The sequence below is a fragment of the Formica exsecta genome, unplaced genomic scaffold (assembly GCF_003651465.1).
Source record: "Formica exsecta isolate Colony F162 unplaced genomic scaffold, ASM365146v1 scaffold228, whole genome shotgun sequence".
In the NCBI taxonomy this organism is placed as follows: Eukaryota; Metazoa; Arthropoda; class Insecta; order Hymenoptera; family Formicidae; genus Formica; species Formica exsecta.
Genome location: NW_021849573.1, coordinates 1,095,227 through 1,112,124, shown reverse-complemented (window position 1 = coordinate 1,112,124; position 16,898 = coordinate 1,095,227). Strand labels below are relative to the sequence as shown.

At 34.4% G+C, this 16,898-nt stretch overlaps 1 protein-coding gene across 2 annotated transcripts in view; it reads left to right on the top strand.

The window, feature by feature from the left end:
- The window catches only part of LOC115235597, a 48,343-nt gene that overhangs the window by 6,736 nt on the left and 24,709 nt on the right, over window positions 1-16,898 (top strand). For both annotated transcript variants that reach the window (XM_029807495.1, XM_029807496.1), the window contains exon 2: window positions 6,724-6,789. In XM_029807495.1, the coding sequence (XP_029663355.1) occupies window positions 6,724-6,789 (66 nt within the window). The remainder of the gene's footprint in view (window positions 1-6,723; window positions 6,790-16,898) is intronic.

The window sequence follows — 16,898 nt, the reverse complement described above, 5'->3', positions numbered from 1 at the left end:
AATTTGCATCTTCAAAATCTTTTTCTCTTCAAAAGCTACAAGTGTTATACTCGACGTGCATGTCATTGCTTCATCTTCAATGGAAGTCTAGGAAAAATTTTTTTTTTTTTTTTTTTTTTTTTTTTTTTTTTTTTTACACATGATTTATAAACATCTATCCGTATAGTTGCATAAAATAAATATGCGTTGAAATCAACGTGTCTAATTTAAAGGATGCCGCACGATATGGCTTCTCGTATAATAGACACGTGTTTTTATTTTATTAAAATTTTTATTTTAGTATTATTATTATTCTTTTATTATTATTACATATATCTAATGAAATGAACTTGTGAAATCATTTTTGGCAATGAAATTTGTAGATCCTCTTGATATTTCGTGAATGCAAAAAAAATATCGTCTGACGCGAGACTGCTCTTTTTTTTATCTCTCTATCATTTAGTTATATCGTGACTGGAGCCAGGCAGCTAGCTACTGCCATCGATTTCTGGGCATTGGAAAGACGCATGCGCAAGCAAGAATAGGGACTGCCCGCTTACGATATATTCTCCCTCCAGCTAACGTCAGTATTGAAGGCACTAATACATTCGCGAGAAACTGAAAGTTGCGCAGTAAATTCAGTATTTGCGATGTAAATTTTGATGCATGCCATAAGAGTCCTGTTTGATAAAACCTAGAGTGCACGCGCTTCACAAAATCCTGTTAAATTCTTTGAAACCGTTTATCCGAGAAATTTCATAATTATCTCGTTTTTATCATGTGTAAAAATGAAAAATAATATTAATACGAAATAATATTAATATTTTTCTATATGTCCATCGGCAGCAAAAATTTTCAATTATTATTTTAATTTATATGGGGGAAGATGCGTAGATTACGTGGGACGTACGCGTAAATTTATTATAATTCAGCGTTCGTAGCTGTCCGATTAAAAACAGTATCAACCTTGAATCTTGTCCCGACACTTATTTGGTCGAACCAGCCAACCCTTTTAACGCGGGTAATCCCTTCATGCGGGCGTTCCATTATCTGACCATCTTTATTCACCTCCATACTGGGATCGGAGACTGAACAGAGAGAGAGAGAGAGAGAGAGAGAGAAAGAAAAGAGTAGAAAGATGGATAGAGAGTGCAAGCGCGAGAGAGAATGAGAGGCGGAGGATGACGTGCGGAGGGCCGGGATGGATCGAGGTGGGTTTTATGAGCGCGCACAAATCTCCTCATCAAGCTCCCGCAGGATCCAACGCCCGACATCCATGGGGGCTGGAAATTGCAGGGCGGGTTTCGCCATCCTTTCGGAAGGATAGGAGGGAGAAGGGGTAGCGGGGGAGGAGAGAGAGAAGGCCGTCGGGCACACAAATGAGGCAGCTTGATTCCAATTATTCAGTAAATTAAATACGGGGGGGGGGAGTCGGGCTTTACGGGCGTTCCTCCGAGTTTCAACATTATTTTAGTGTGGGGAATCCAACGGGGGATGTAGAGAAAGGGTTGAAACCGCGCACGTCGCTATTGTATCTCGTCGTGCGAGGGACGGGCTCCGGTTATCTATAGTTAATACTCGTTGTTTGGGGTGAATATGCGTGAGCGTAGAGATATTTGGCCTTTCCGGTGTTTTGACATAGGGGAGATATTCGGTAATCTGCCATGACCATGGCTTTTTATATCGCTTTTTATATTGGCAGGTCTCTCAAAAACCGAGTATACATACAGTATCGACCTCATTGCACGAATTCTTCGCTAAACTAATAGTATAAATTTATTCCGTTTTACATATGCACGGGTAAAATATATTTCCATTTGTAGTTATTACTCTGCATATAATCATATAAGTAAAATTATATTTACATTTTTAATAATTATTTTGCATATAATTGCATTGAATATTCGCTTTCCGCAATAATGTATAAGATACATAAGATGCTTATTTTATTATTAAATCATTTATTGTATTGTAAATATAAAAACAATCGTGCCATTCGGATCTACTGTGCTCGGTTTTTGGAGCGATTATATAAAAGTTTTCTCGATTACCGGCTAGCTGCTTTAATTCGTATTTTCTTTGGGGACTACGCTTCGTCTTTTACGAGCGCGTATTTCTCTTCCCTATCCTACGGTTGGAAACGAGCTGAGTTTTCCCTCTTATTCCCCTACCACACTTCTCTTCTCATTCCACGTTCTTTTGAGTTGCCCTTCTGCAGTTCCGTCAAGTTCTCATCCTTTTGCGTACTTCCCTCGTTATTTTGCCAGTCAGACATTTTGACAAAGATTAGAATAATAAATTAATGACGTCAAAAAAAAAAAATTTTTATGCAAACTAGTTGCATCAACAAAATTCGCACATATTTTTTTATATTTTTTACGTCTGAATATCTTGCGTGAATTTACTAAATAAAAATTTTTTGAAAATGTTTTTGTATTATTATATGTATAATAGGGGCTTTAGGCTTTTAATGACGTAAGTCATTAGTAGGTAATGTCAGATCAAAAACATAAATTATTTTATAAGGAGACATATCGCCTAACAAAATTCTTCAAACTCTAGTAGATATTTTAAAAGAACGCACAGGGACAAAAAGGCGTGTTTAATAACTTGTAAAATATGAGATGCAACCAGAGACATTTGCTCAGTCTGACGTCCGGAGGGTGACGTTCTTCCTCCAAACATCGTGTAATTGTATTCACGTGGGAGCCCCGACAAAAGGGAAGCGCGATCGAAGTCGGAGGGAAGGTCCGGGGCGGTTCCGCGGTGACTGAAGAAGTTTATAATCCATGACGTTTCCGGCTTTGCGAAGGGAGCGGAGGAGCCTCTTATGTCTTTCGAGCTCGAACGAAGACGACGAAGTGCCAGATTACAGCCAGCTGCATCCGCGTGTCCTGAAGACACGGGACACGCGGGCATGCGAGAATGCGTGGCCAACACCATTTAAAAAAAAAATGGCTACCATCGAGATGCCATTTGCTGGAGGCTGCTTGCTTGCTCGTCCTTTTCCCTCGGTAACGGGCGGTAAACACTCAGATTATCTGCATCCTGCTTAACGCTGGACACATTTCATGAAGCTGGACGGTCCGGCTGAGAAATGACTTGCATTCCTTTCGATGAGAAGCACTTGTACACCAACACATAGAGACCGTTCGGAGTGACACGTACGAGCCGGCAGCATCGTATATTCCAAAGAATATTTCCGTCGGTGCACGATACTTATATACCTGCGCGATCACGCGACAACGCGATGCGGTCACAAAACGAATGAGTCTTCCGCTAAAATATGTCATTCGTCTTAGATAAGGCACGCTTTCCTCTGCTTATCAAATGGGAGTCTGCCGGGTATATTTCGTAAGTGTTCCGACACTTAAGCCGGTAATTGCTAATTGCTCTTGGTTGAATTTACGAGTCTCGGATAAGAAAAAATGCTCTTCATATCTCAACGTCAGATTATTTAGCGTTAGTGCTCTCATTTCGAGATTTTCGAAACGTTAATTAACAAATGGAGGTGTATATGTATACATAGTTATATTTAAGAGGAAGATATATATTTATACCATGTCGAGAAGAAATTGCTGTAAGGCGGTAAACTCAATTTCGCGAGTTCCGCGGAAACATTCGTCGGTATACGCACGGTTACACACACACGCGCCTGCTATATCCTCGTCAGCTGTTTCCATACTCCTATCGCTCCGGCGAGGTTCTCGGATTTTTCGAATATTCCATCAACGTACGGAAGTCGTATATTACGAACCGAGAATGTGTACGAAGGCCTGGGGCGTGCTTCGCATGCTAGCGATTACTTTTACCTTCGCCCTTTCGTCCTGGCAGGCGGTAAACGAGCAAGCGGTCTTTTCCTTCGGCCTGCCCTCCGCGGGCTCGAAGGACCACCCTTTTTCGCTCCCTCCTATCCTACCATCGTTCTTTTCTTTTCCCGGTTCGCGTCTACCTGCATTTTTAGCGTCGAATCAACGGATTGGTAGTCGATTACCAGTGGTAGGCGAGAATACCACACAAACTTACATTTTATATGTGTAACTTAAGTGCGCTTTCGTGTGTATAATATATACAAAAATAGAATTTTTTAAATTTAGTTTATTATTACTATTAAAAATACACAACAGAAGTAAGAGTAATTTAAATAATGCGATAATATTATAACAACGAATAAAAAACGAGGGTTTGTGGAAAGTGAAATAGACATTAATCAAAAAATATCTACCACAGATCACATCTCGATTGCTTAGCCATTATATTTTCTGCAGAACGTCATTTTTCATTGACGATTCATCTTCTTCTACCTGCCGTTATTACACAAACTAATCTGTAAATCTCTCAATTGTGTGGATCTGGCGCCAATAAGTAGAATAACGTGGAGGGTTGACATAAAAGTAACGTGCGCCAGGCGCCTTCTACTGTCATGATGGTATTATGGCTTTCGATTTATAACGTCACACGAAAGGATGATTGCCTTTTGCGATGAGTGGATATCGAGGGGAAACATTGGACGGAGTAACTAGAATTGCTTGACCAACCAGGCATATAGCACAGGAAAGCACCTTATCAAACAGTCTCTGTTATGAAAATCATGGATGATATCCAGTCTATGATAAGAAAGATATTCGTTTTCTCGGAGCATATAAGCTGTATTAATTATTATAAATATTATAACGATAACAAGGATCGAGGTTGTATCATAAAAATATATATTTTTAAGTATAAATTTGACAAGAAAGTTTATAGCTTATATAAATTTGAAGACACACACAAATATCTACTTACAACTAATGATTACGAATTATTCTATATAATAATGATAATCTATCAATATCAAATTTCAATTGACAAACTGAATTTGTGTTTGGTTACATTATACAACCGTCGGAATAACGTGAATAGACGTCACAGCAATATGTAACATTGCTTACGCTTTTCCGTAATAAATTGTCAAAAAAATATTTTGATACAAGTATTATGATATGTTTCAATTAAAAGCGCAAATGAATATTAACATATACAATGACAAGCAGTGCGTGCCGATTGCGTGTCGTCCGTCGGACGGCGTTGAAATGGCGGCGCAGATGTCTTACAATTATTTTAATATATCCCAACTCTCATTATTTATGCATTATTAATAGTAATAATACAATATACAATGTACGAAATTAATATTACATTTATAAACTACAATATTACGCCAGATATTATAAAACGTAGATTTTTTATATTAAATAACATGTAATATAAACATTTTAATCTCTAAATTTGTTGATATTATTAAAATAAATAATTTATAATAAATAGGCGGAATTACATATAATATTCTCTATATAATATTATTATATATTTCTCTTTGATTTGAATTCATATTTATTTATTATATATTTGTACAAAATATATAATAACATTTTTATTAGATGTAATAACTCTCTAATGCTATAAATATAATGTTATCTTTATACACAGGCAGAAATTTTAAATAATAATTACTAATGATATATATTATATACATATGTATATAATGTTAAAATTTAACATTACGTTAAACGTTTTTAAAACATATAGTTACTTGCTTAGAGAGATATAATATTAAATATATTACAAAAGATGCGTGTTCTCTATGATGAGAATTTAACTCTCCGTGCCGAAGGCCAAATAGACAATTGAGGAATCGCTATAAATCACTTAAGAATTTTTTTTTCCTTTTACAAAGGGTTTCCTTCCGCCAATACTCCAATTTTTTTCTAACGTCCCGCATTTGCCGAGACGAATAAAGATTCAAGGACTCGTCGTAGCTACATTGCGTTGATTCTTTTCATTTATATGTCTTACCAATGCGTCCTGGGAAACAGTTTTCAGTTTTCGTTTCGACAGTACGGCGTGCTGACGGCTATTCGCACGATCAATCGATAATAATGTGAATTTGTAAACGTTTGTATGAAGGAAGAGAGCTCTTTTCCATAGTTCGCCATGTTTGCCGACGCCGCCAGATTCCGGCGGATTTTTTGCCGTTTCGTTGCTTTATCGACAATAATTGATAGTCAGGTGATTTACGTGTTCGCATTGAAACATTAATATATTTATTAATATAAGCATTAATATTTCTATTTAATTTTTAATCGATGCTATAAGAACAATACGCTATAATATTGTTTTATTTATTAAGATATTATAAATCGAAAATTTTTTATCTTAATTAATTGATTCTCCATCGGAAAAATTTAATAATCTTGAAATAATAAATTCAATCATTACAAGCAAGAGGAACAAAAGTTGTAAAATTAAATTAAAATTTTCTTTTGTAATAGATAATGTGTAATAATGATAATTGTGATAACATTATACACAATTGTAGAAGAATACGATATTTGTTTGTCATTTAACGAAATTTAATATATGTATATTAAATATAAATCTAAATTAATAATATAAGTTTTTAATAAATGTAATAAATTTTTTTAGTGATGAATATTACAAAAATAATTGTAATATGTGATTGTAATGTTTCGAATTATTAAATACAAGGTTTTAAGATATTAATTAAAAGATTAAAAGTTATTAATATCTAAGATTATCAGAATCTCTTATATATTTTTTTTTCTTTCCATTAAGTATGACTTTTATTAAGCGTAATTTTTATTAATGTGTATACACAAGATTTATTAATTAACTGCTGTTATATGCGTTGAGAACATTCGAAAATATATATACGCATATATTAATATATTATTTTTATTACAGGATTCCTCATGTGGCGAAGAAGAATTGTCGTCATTGGTTCACCACCCAACTTGCAGCTTATTAAAGGTAAATGTGTATTTTATATATTATAAACATTTTTGAAAGAAATTTCTAATTCAAACGTACAAAGTAATGAAAGATTAAAAAAGGAATTAATCCCATCTGGCTATTCCCATGCAAAACAATTCAAAATTTTTTAACAAGACAGGAATGTGTGCGTTATCTAATAAATGATATTAAAGTATTAATTAATATCTACTGATTGGATTACCATATAAATGATTCAATTATTATACTTCTTCGTTATTTATCTCTAATTACGTCTATTACAAATTATGTTACTATGTAATGTAATTACGGTGTAACGAAATTTGTGAAAGCATACGTCTTCTATCTTTGTTATATTTTGTTATACGTATACATATAAGATACGTGGCTTTTCTGTCTTTTTCTCTCTTATATAAATTAACGTTGTTTTTTATAATATACTATCTCCCCACGGCTTAAAATAATTTTTAAATCCGTATTTATAATGTTTAGATAAATATCTATACATACATTTTAGTAAAAAGTGCAACATTTTTTGATTGCAAAGATCGCGCAATATAAGAAAAGACGATTATTTTTTAGCGTAAATGATAAAAGATACGTGCACATAAAAGAGAATTATTGAGAATCGTTATTGCTGACAATGAGAGTAATCAGAATTAAACTCGAATTAAAAAATGCATTGTATTTTTATTACATTTCATTAAAGTATTCGATAATAAACGGATTTATGTAGAAAACAAAACGATATTTTTTGTTGAATTTCAATGCTTTTTCTTTAACAAAAATATTCAATAGTGTTTATGATCAATTAAAGAAATAGTAATAGAAAGTTTCGGCAGAAATAAAAAATTACATAATTCTTTATTCAATTTTTTTTTACGATAAATGTTAACATTGTGCGTTTTCATTCATGAAATGAAAAAGTTATTTAATGTCGAAAATTTTTCTAATTTCTAAGAAATCAACAATTTAAAAAAATTCTCGTATTTAAAAAAAGTGAGAAATGATATAAATATTTTTATATCAAATATTATGATGTTTTTACACATCATAATATTTTTGAAGCAGTCTCGAAATTATCCTGATAAGCGGATGCGGATTATTTATAGCTAGTCATATCTTTCCTCCCCCTTAGTACTAGAATCATTAAATTAATCTGAAGAGCAGAGATATATGAAGCATCGAATTACATTATTATATTACGGGGGTTTAATAATATTTTTTTTTTGTGAAAGCTACGTGTTCTTGACATTACCAAACGTTATTAATTAATTTTATGACACATAGTTATTAATAAATTTTTGTTTTAAATGAGATTAATAACAATAGAATGACCTTTCAATTTTATATCGACAAAAAATTAAAAAAAAAATAAGTGCGCCAATTTTTTAATAAATTTCTTAAACGACATTTCTTAATGAAAAATTTTATTCTAATGTGTTCTTACGGAGTAGTACAATTGCCTAAAATGCTTGATATAATTGCAGTTTATAAAATAATGAGAAAAATATTGAATGGTGTTATGTTATTATTACTATCTATAACGAGAGAAAAATCAACATATTTTTCTAATATCTTAGAAACAAATCAGAAACATGAATGCCTCATCTTTCAATGACTTTTAATTACGGTATACCACTGATGTTCGGCAATAGAATCATTTATTAGCATACGAGATTAATCGAGCAAGCTGAGAGAAATCCCTTTTCGAAAATTTCGTATCATGTTTTCGCAATACATCCTTTATCTCTCCGAGACGTTAAAAGGATCTTATCATCGGCCGACGAGTCGGCCACGATTGTAACTGTTGGATCGCAATTTCGTTCCGCGACACACGCGTAGATATCGCATTCAGCGTGCGTTGCGTGTCTTCTCTTCGAGAGAGACCGTCGAGGGTCATTATTTACGCCCGCGCGCGTGAGATCCTCGTTTTATAAGGCGATAAAGGCAAGTCTCTTTCGCGCGCGCGAGAACGGGTGAAGCGGCACTGAAAAGTGGTCCGGGCTATCATGCGAGCCGACATGCAAACCGATTCTCGGGGCCGTCCGTCGCGTCGGACTCGTTGTTGCGCGCCTGCACATCCCGAAGAGAGAAAACGCTTAAAGTGTATTCATTACGAAACGACAGCGGCTCGTCGACACTCGCGAACGCGGCAGTCGGTTCTGCTTGTCCCTCGCGAATAGCTATCATGAAGCCATTAACTTTATTATACCGAGCTATTAACTTAAATATTACGACTCGCGTGTCGCGCACCTTCGGGCTCTCTGATTTATTGCCGGGGAAGAGATCGTGATGTAACCTAAACGCCGGCATGTTCTGTCGCTCGCGCGCCGTCGCCATCGTTCACCTGTCGAGTATCGACGAGAAGAGGAGATCTATGTACCAACGATAGTGTTGGACGATCGATTAAAGACGTCTCTGTGTGATGCAATACCCGCCGAGCTATCGAGGAACGTCGATTTAGTCGCGTGTTTTAGATGGGAAACTTTAACCGCGTTACAACCATGCAAGGTATTCTTGAAGAATGTCGTCCAAACTCGGATGAAACGATAATATCGATCTCAAGGGTATTTTTCAAGCACAAAGAATAAATTGGATATTATGAATGTACACGATTTGTGTTATAATATCGATTGTAAGAAGAAGGAACCCCTGCGTCTACAAGATTATAGGTCAGGTATGCTTAAAATGAACAAAGAAAAAAAAAATTGCGAAAAAGGATGACACGTTTCGCTGAAAGGGTGGGTGTCCAGTGTAGTGGGATTTTATATTAGTCTCAGGATTCGAAATGAGGATTTACGAGCGGGACGCAGAGAGAACATTGTTTCAAATAAGACGTCTTCGGACTAACTTTCGAGAATCCTACCTACCTACCAGTAGTGATCGCTTATACGTCGCTTGGAGAGGAGACACTACAACAGATAAAAAGATAGAAGACGCCCTGGGATGAAAGCGGTCGAGGAGGTGCTTGGGAAGGAAGATCGCGCGAGGATTGAGAGACAGTTGTAAAAAGGATGCGCGCGAAGAAGGAAAAAAATAAAAGACGAAAATTAAGGCGGCGATGAGGGAGATAGAGAGGGATATCTGCAGAACGCGAGGGAGATCGAGAGACGAAGAAGGTGCCTTAACAAAGAACGAAAGGGAGACCTTGAAAACAAAGAGGGCAGGATTTGATGGAAGATAAGAAGAGAAGAAAGGATAGGGAGGGCGAGTCTAATGAATATGGCAGAGGAGCGTCCCACGATGGAAGGGTTTTCCTTCGACCCATGATTGTGCGGGACCCCTATAAGTATGTAAATGGAGTATATTATTCCAACGCGCGTGTCGGTGTGCGTCATTCGAAGATCGCCGCACAGACAGGGAAGAGGCGGTAACGTGTGCGCATGCGCATCAACATCTTCATGAACTTGTTATTATGCCAACCAGCGGATAATCAAAGAGCGGCCGCTCGTATATGGCTGCTCGTCGTAGTTAGCGGTCTTTCCTTCGGTTTTCTCTTCATCCTTCCACTCGCCGCACGTCCTGTCGATCGCGACGCGACGTCTCGTTTTATCGGCGATTCTTTTGTTTTTTTTTGTAATTTACATTCTTATTACTTTTCCTCGAATATTCTCTCCCCCCCCCCCGCAATAACTCTGCAAATTCTTAAAAAATTAAACTTACGGTCAGTGATAACCTCGCATATTTTGTTCTTTTCAATATTTTCATCCAGCTGTTCCTCTTTTCTATAGATTCTTCAAGAATTTATTTATAACTATAATGGAAAATGCAATCTCTTTATTACGTATTTATTATATGGAAAAAATGTCAAGTTTCGATTATTTAAATATACATATATATATGTATATATGTATAGTCATTTTATGAAAAGGAGTTATATATAATAGAATTAATATCGATAAACGGAAAGAATATTAATTTTGCTAGAAGAAACGTACGCAAAAAAAACTTTCCTGCATCTCTTTATCTGATATAATTTCAAAACGCGACCGGAGCGAACATTTTCGTTTTTTGTACGCATTAACGATTAAGAGCAAGTAGTCGTTAAACTTGGAATAACCAAGTACTCACATATATATGGTCTTTCGTAAATTTTCCAACAGTAGTCTCACGTCGACGTAGCAATTTAGAAGTCCCCAGTTTTCAGCTCACGCTTATACACTTTGCACCGAATATATCAACGCAGCAAGTATTGTTTCGAGAGAGAAGCGGCACTCGAATAAAATCTCAACGCTTTGTTTTATACACGTGTAAGAGATTCTAAAAAATTTTGTAAATACATGTGCGTGTATAGAAACAATCACATACACGTTGGCTATAAATTTATATTTAGCAGAGCATTAACAGATCGTTTTTAAAGAATTTAAAAGAGAAAACTTGTAATTTGCTAGACTGCTTATTACAAAATTGACATTAGCATTTTTATTTTAGAGAAAAAATGTGTGTTCCGTTTATAGCTCTCACAATTGTCAAATCGTACCTATAATACAGAGTGTTTTAAAAGTGGAAGTCAATCGCTCGGGAGGTGATTGAGGACCCAAAAACAAGAAAAAGAATTGGTATAAATATAAGTCCGGAAATGCATTGTTTTCGAGTTATCGCCATTTTATGTTAAAATTTTAAATTGCTTTGCTTTCGAATTTTTTTCGTCAAAATTGAAAGAAGATATGGTTTTTATGAGTTTTATAACATAATTAAAGTCAAATAAAAGTTGCGGGCTGCTTTAGCACTACTTAGGATAAAAAAAATCATAATAAAAGAATACAAATAAAATAAAAAATTAATAAATAAATACAAAAAAATTTCAATTTTAACAAAAAAGTTCGAAAGCAAAACAATTTGAAATTTCTACATAAAAATGGCGATATCTCGAAAACAATGCATTTCCGGACCTATATTCATATCAACTTTTTTTCTTGTTTTGGGGTCTCTAATCACCTCCCAAGCGATTGATCTCCACTTTTGCAATACCCGATATATTAATAATTATTGATTAAGAGATTACATGTATTTTCCAAAATGGATTATTCCCTAGGTAGAAACCGTCGTAATATGTTGGTATAATGTACAATAGTAGTTGAACTTGGAATATTTATTTGATGACAAGATGGTGCGACGCATTAAGATGGCTCTTAATGAACAAAGTTTTCATTACAGCGAGCATTTAAAATTAAAGTAGCTTACCTGTCTCTCTCTCTCTCTCTCTCTCTCTCTCTCTCTGTATATATATATATATATCTTGTCTCTTTTTCTGCTATAGTTTCTTACCCCGATGGGATTTCGTGCATTTCACGCTTCTATGCTTCTACCATTTCATATCTTGTCGTTATATCAATTTTTTGAGCTTCTGTAGCGGCTGTATTTTTGTATCAGTTAGCACAGAAGGTTGCAAATGAAAATCGATATATCTGAATATCATTTCATAGCAAAAGTATCATGTGAGGAGGGAGAATTTGCATTACTTTTATTTATAAAAGTATTTTATAAATTATTAACCATTTTAAAAATTATTATAAAAAATCTACTCGTGACAATTATTTGTATTTATATAAATTAATTACATGCTTATCATACATAATATTAAAGACATTTTTAATATTAACTGAATGAACATACAGAAAAAATCTTAATTGTTTAAACTCAAACGAGTTTTTTTAAAAGATCAAGTACATATGCTTAATTTAATACAAGCGTTTACAAAATTCATCATCCTGTGAATTCGAAACAAAAAAAATCTAATTGCGTAAACGTTAGGGATAATAGTTTTCTTCGTAAATTTTAAGATTGTTTTCTCAACATTGTAATTTTTAGCTTTTCCCGGCTCCTAGGTAGAGTATAGGTAGCTGTTGTTAGGGAATGGCTTCGATATTGATCCGTTCGAAAGGAGCTCGACGGGGTGGAGCCGCTTCGCCCTAAGGGTAGTTTTTGCCCCACCATCGCTCGGCAGTTTCCGATTGGACGAGAGAGGAAAAGATGGCCGCCGAGGCACGTACCGGAAACGTGATGCCCTGATATAGTCAGATGAGGGCTTTCCTTCGGCTTTTCTCTCCTTCCTCCTTCGCGTTTCGCAAGAAATAAGCTCCGCAGCAAAGAGTGGACCAAGCAAGCGAGAGAAATCTTTACCGTATCTTCCTTCCTCTCTTCCTCCCTCCGTCGGCTTTTTGCAAAATTTATTACGGCGATATATTCACATCCATTAGATACCTCACTTCTTTCGCCTGCATCTTGCCCTCCGCCTTTCTCTTCCTCCGTCCCGTCCTCCACCCTCTTCCTTTTTTTCCTCTTTACCTCAGCCTCTATAACTGAATGCACTCTACCGAGATCCCAGCATCCTTTTCATTCCGGTCGGTTTCATGCAAAGCCCTTTAAATCATGATGGAATGCTCTTTTAGGGCTTTGTTTTAAATCCGATGTCGTTTAAAATATATCGAACAAAATGATTCGCTACCGACAAATTATATCGTTTCGCCCGTATAATTCTTGATTATTACCGTTTTTTTCTAAATATGTTTCATGATGAAGAAAAATAATGGTAAAGCCAATTTATAATGAATTATATCGTGTCGAATTATGAATTAAGTTTCATTTAGATGCTTGCATGAGAATATAACATATAATATATTGATATATTGATATATTGATAAGACATTACACTATATACATATGAAACTATTTCTAGAGTAGATTTCAAATTGTTTCGGAACGCTGCATTATCCTAATGTTTTGATTCGATCAATTTCCAATTTGTTTGAATTTTGCACAGAAATTTTATGAACTGTTTATTATCTTTTTAATAACCATTTAACCGTTTATTAATATTTCTTACATACTGTATATATATTTGTTTTTGTTGTTTTACGAAACATTGATATAATTTGAAATACATTTGTGCCTCGATTTCATATCCTGCGGCGTTTTGCTTATCGCGTTACTCGCTCGAGCTGCGAAAGGGTGAAGAGGTCGTGAATCCCGAAGGCTGCTTAAACTACAGAAGGAACGAGAAACTCGGAGGTTGAGACGGTTCGACCTCTGGGAACCGCGGTCGATACTGCGTCTCTACGTGGAAGGCAGTGTTGCCAGTCGGTTTGCTTGGAATTTGCAGTTTCTAGGTAGACTGCAATTTTTCATGCAAAACAATCTATTCTGTGTCTCGACATTTTTTTTTTAATTTTATTTTTTTTAATTTATTAAATTTTTACGAAAATGTATACAATTAATAATTAATAATTTAATTAAATATATGTATATAGTATGTCGTGTATACCGCAAGAAATTAATTTAAAATTTTTTTGTCTCAAATATATTTGTAAATTATAGATTAAATGGATCATAAAAACACAAAGTTTACAAGTAGAAAGATAATAAGAGACATACATTATATGTATATAAAATAAAACATCAAAGACAAATATATTTTATTGATAAATTTAAGAAAATTAATTTTGGAAATGCCAAAAATGATTCAGGTATATCACAGAAGTCTGTCTATTTAAGAGTGTTTTTGCAGGCACCAATAAATCGTTTATGGGAGCTTTGACCTTTCGTTAGAACCTTTCTTGTATCTTGGATCATTTCGGCATTTACAGGCAAGGGAAAAAGGAAGAGCAAACAGACCTTTTGAAAATGTAATTTTTTTAAACCCTTTTTTTTATATAATCTTAGTACGCAAGAAGATCATCGGTCCAAGGGCATCGTGCTTATGTTGATGTCAGAACTTTGGTTAGTATATAATAAATCAAGTACACATCTCTTAAGAATCCTTTTAAAATGGGTTGTATAAAATAAAGCCGAAAAAGCAGGAGATTATTTTTACAATCCGACATGTTAATCTAAAAAAAAATATATGGTTACATTACACTCGGAATATACAACACTACGGAAATTAGTAGCTTAGATAATATTCAGGATAGCATTACTTTGATAATTCAATTATACATTGGTTAGATCACAAATTTTTCATAAACGCACCGCAAACGAATAGTGATATAATGAACAAAATCCCGCAATCGTACAAGCACGTGCTTCCACTCGTTCACTCTCGATTTCAATGTGTTTTTATTGCGTCTCTTAAATTCGCATTTATGAGCTCTTATGTTCTCCCCCGTCTTCCCTTTTCTTCTATCGGAGTGACTGGACCGAGCTGTAAAACGCTGCGCTATGTTGAAGACAAATCGTCCGACGTGAAGTTAAATAGGTGATAATTGTGACCGATATCCCATAGCAATTGCAATATCATAAATACTTTAATGAGTGAAACGACCTTGAATTTTATTGGTTCTCGTTATAACGCACAGCTGAGCCGAGTGATCAATCACTTTATTATACATATGTGTGTCTACATTACGGCATTAAAACACGCGATATCTTTTAAAAGTACTATGAATGAATTGTGATGTGTCTCTTTAGTCTAGATAAAAAAATTAGTTTGGAAAAATTGATAATCTAAAATTTGTATATATATTTAAAATCATATATATATATATAAAATAGCGCGATTTATATTTATAATAATTTATAAATTTAATTTGCAAATCTTTTTTCGTCATTTTTTATATATTAAAATCTTTTTCACTTCTTTAGCTTTTCAGAGCAATGTACAATATTATCAAACTTTGTATGCTAAATTAGTAAGAAAGTTGTCATTATTGAAGTTATTTAAATATTCGTGTAAAACGTATTTTTTTTGTTTAATTAAAATGAATATAAATATTTGATTTAAACATGCATCTCTTCGCTTTTTACGACGTTCTTCTTTTTTAAAGATCGCTTACTTATAATTCTATATTATATATTTATAAATACTGTGATAAGAATGTAGATATCACATAATGTATGAATGAAATGTTTTATCTAGAAAGATACATCGCTCCAATATAATTTATGAGATGATTATTTGTTAGATGACACGCAACAATTGTAGTTGTAAATACTTTAATGAGCGAAACGACCTTGCCGATTCTATAGCTATCCTTATAACATTCAATGCTTAAGTTCAGTGACTAATGATTTTATCGCTACTGTATCTGTACACTATTATGACTGTTTAAAACGACGATAAACGCGCACAGTGAATCAGCTTAATTTTCGCGCATTACATATTACATGCGATATAAAAAATCACACGTGTAAATTATTAAGACGCCAAAACAATTGATTATGTATTACTTTTTTATATATATATTTTTTTTAATTTTAGAATCGAGCCATAATTTGTAGAGATAATAAATTCTCCTGGGGTCTCAGTTCATTAAACGGTTATAATGAATATACGTTATTTCCATAATGAAAGTTTCTCTAGCGTAGGGCCTGCTGCCTGATTCGAGATGTTAGAGATCAAAGAATACAACGATGGTATATCCTTATAGATATTTGCTGCAGGAACGAAACAAGTTTTATGTTTTGCTTTCTGGGGTTGTAAATTTATTGCCCCGTAGATTCGAACTTTGTGTCCCGACGGTCTTTTTGATGAACGACGATCAACTATAAAATATGACTTTACAAACCTATTGAGCGCTGTTATTTAAACGCGGTGGCCGGCTATTTAAGTCTTAACTGCCTACAGATTACGCGTCGCTATAAAATAATAAACATAAACCATGCTATATACACTTAAGTAGAAGTGCCTAACCGTTCTATGTGCAAAGTTCTTTAGCTTCGTTTTTGTTGCGTTTTTTCACTTTTGAAAATTTCTAATCTTGATTACATATGTAGGCAAGATAACGTCAATAAGACGGGAATATTTGACATAAATTATTCACACGTAAGGTCTATAAATAAATTTAAATCTTAATCATAAAATATTTTTCCACGTTTTACGACTCAAATTATGTACATTAAGAGAATTGAGATTTTATAGGGATGTATTATAGTATTAATAAAAATATGGCGAGTAGCGTTGTGAATTATAACTATTGGTACAAGATGGTCGTTGAAAATGAAACAGGATCCCTACGAGCAGCCATTACGCGATTCTCAAGTAGAAGGGAATCTATTAAGATATCGTGGGCTGAACCTGAAATCTCGAAACGGCTCGAGTTAACCAATCGCGGACATCAACATCGAAATCTGTTCCTTCCACGTAGTCGCTATTTTAGAATTCATGCTCGCCAGCCTTTCACGACGCT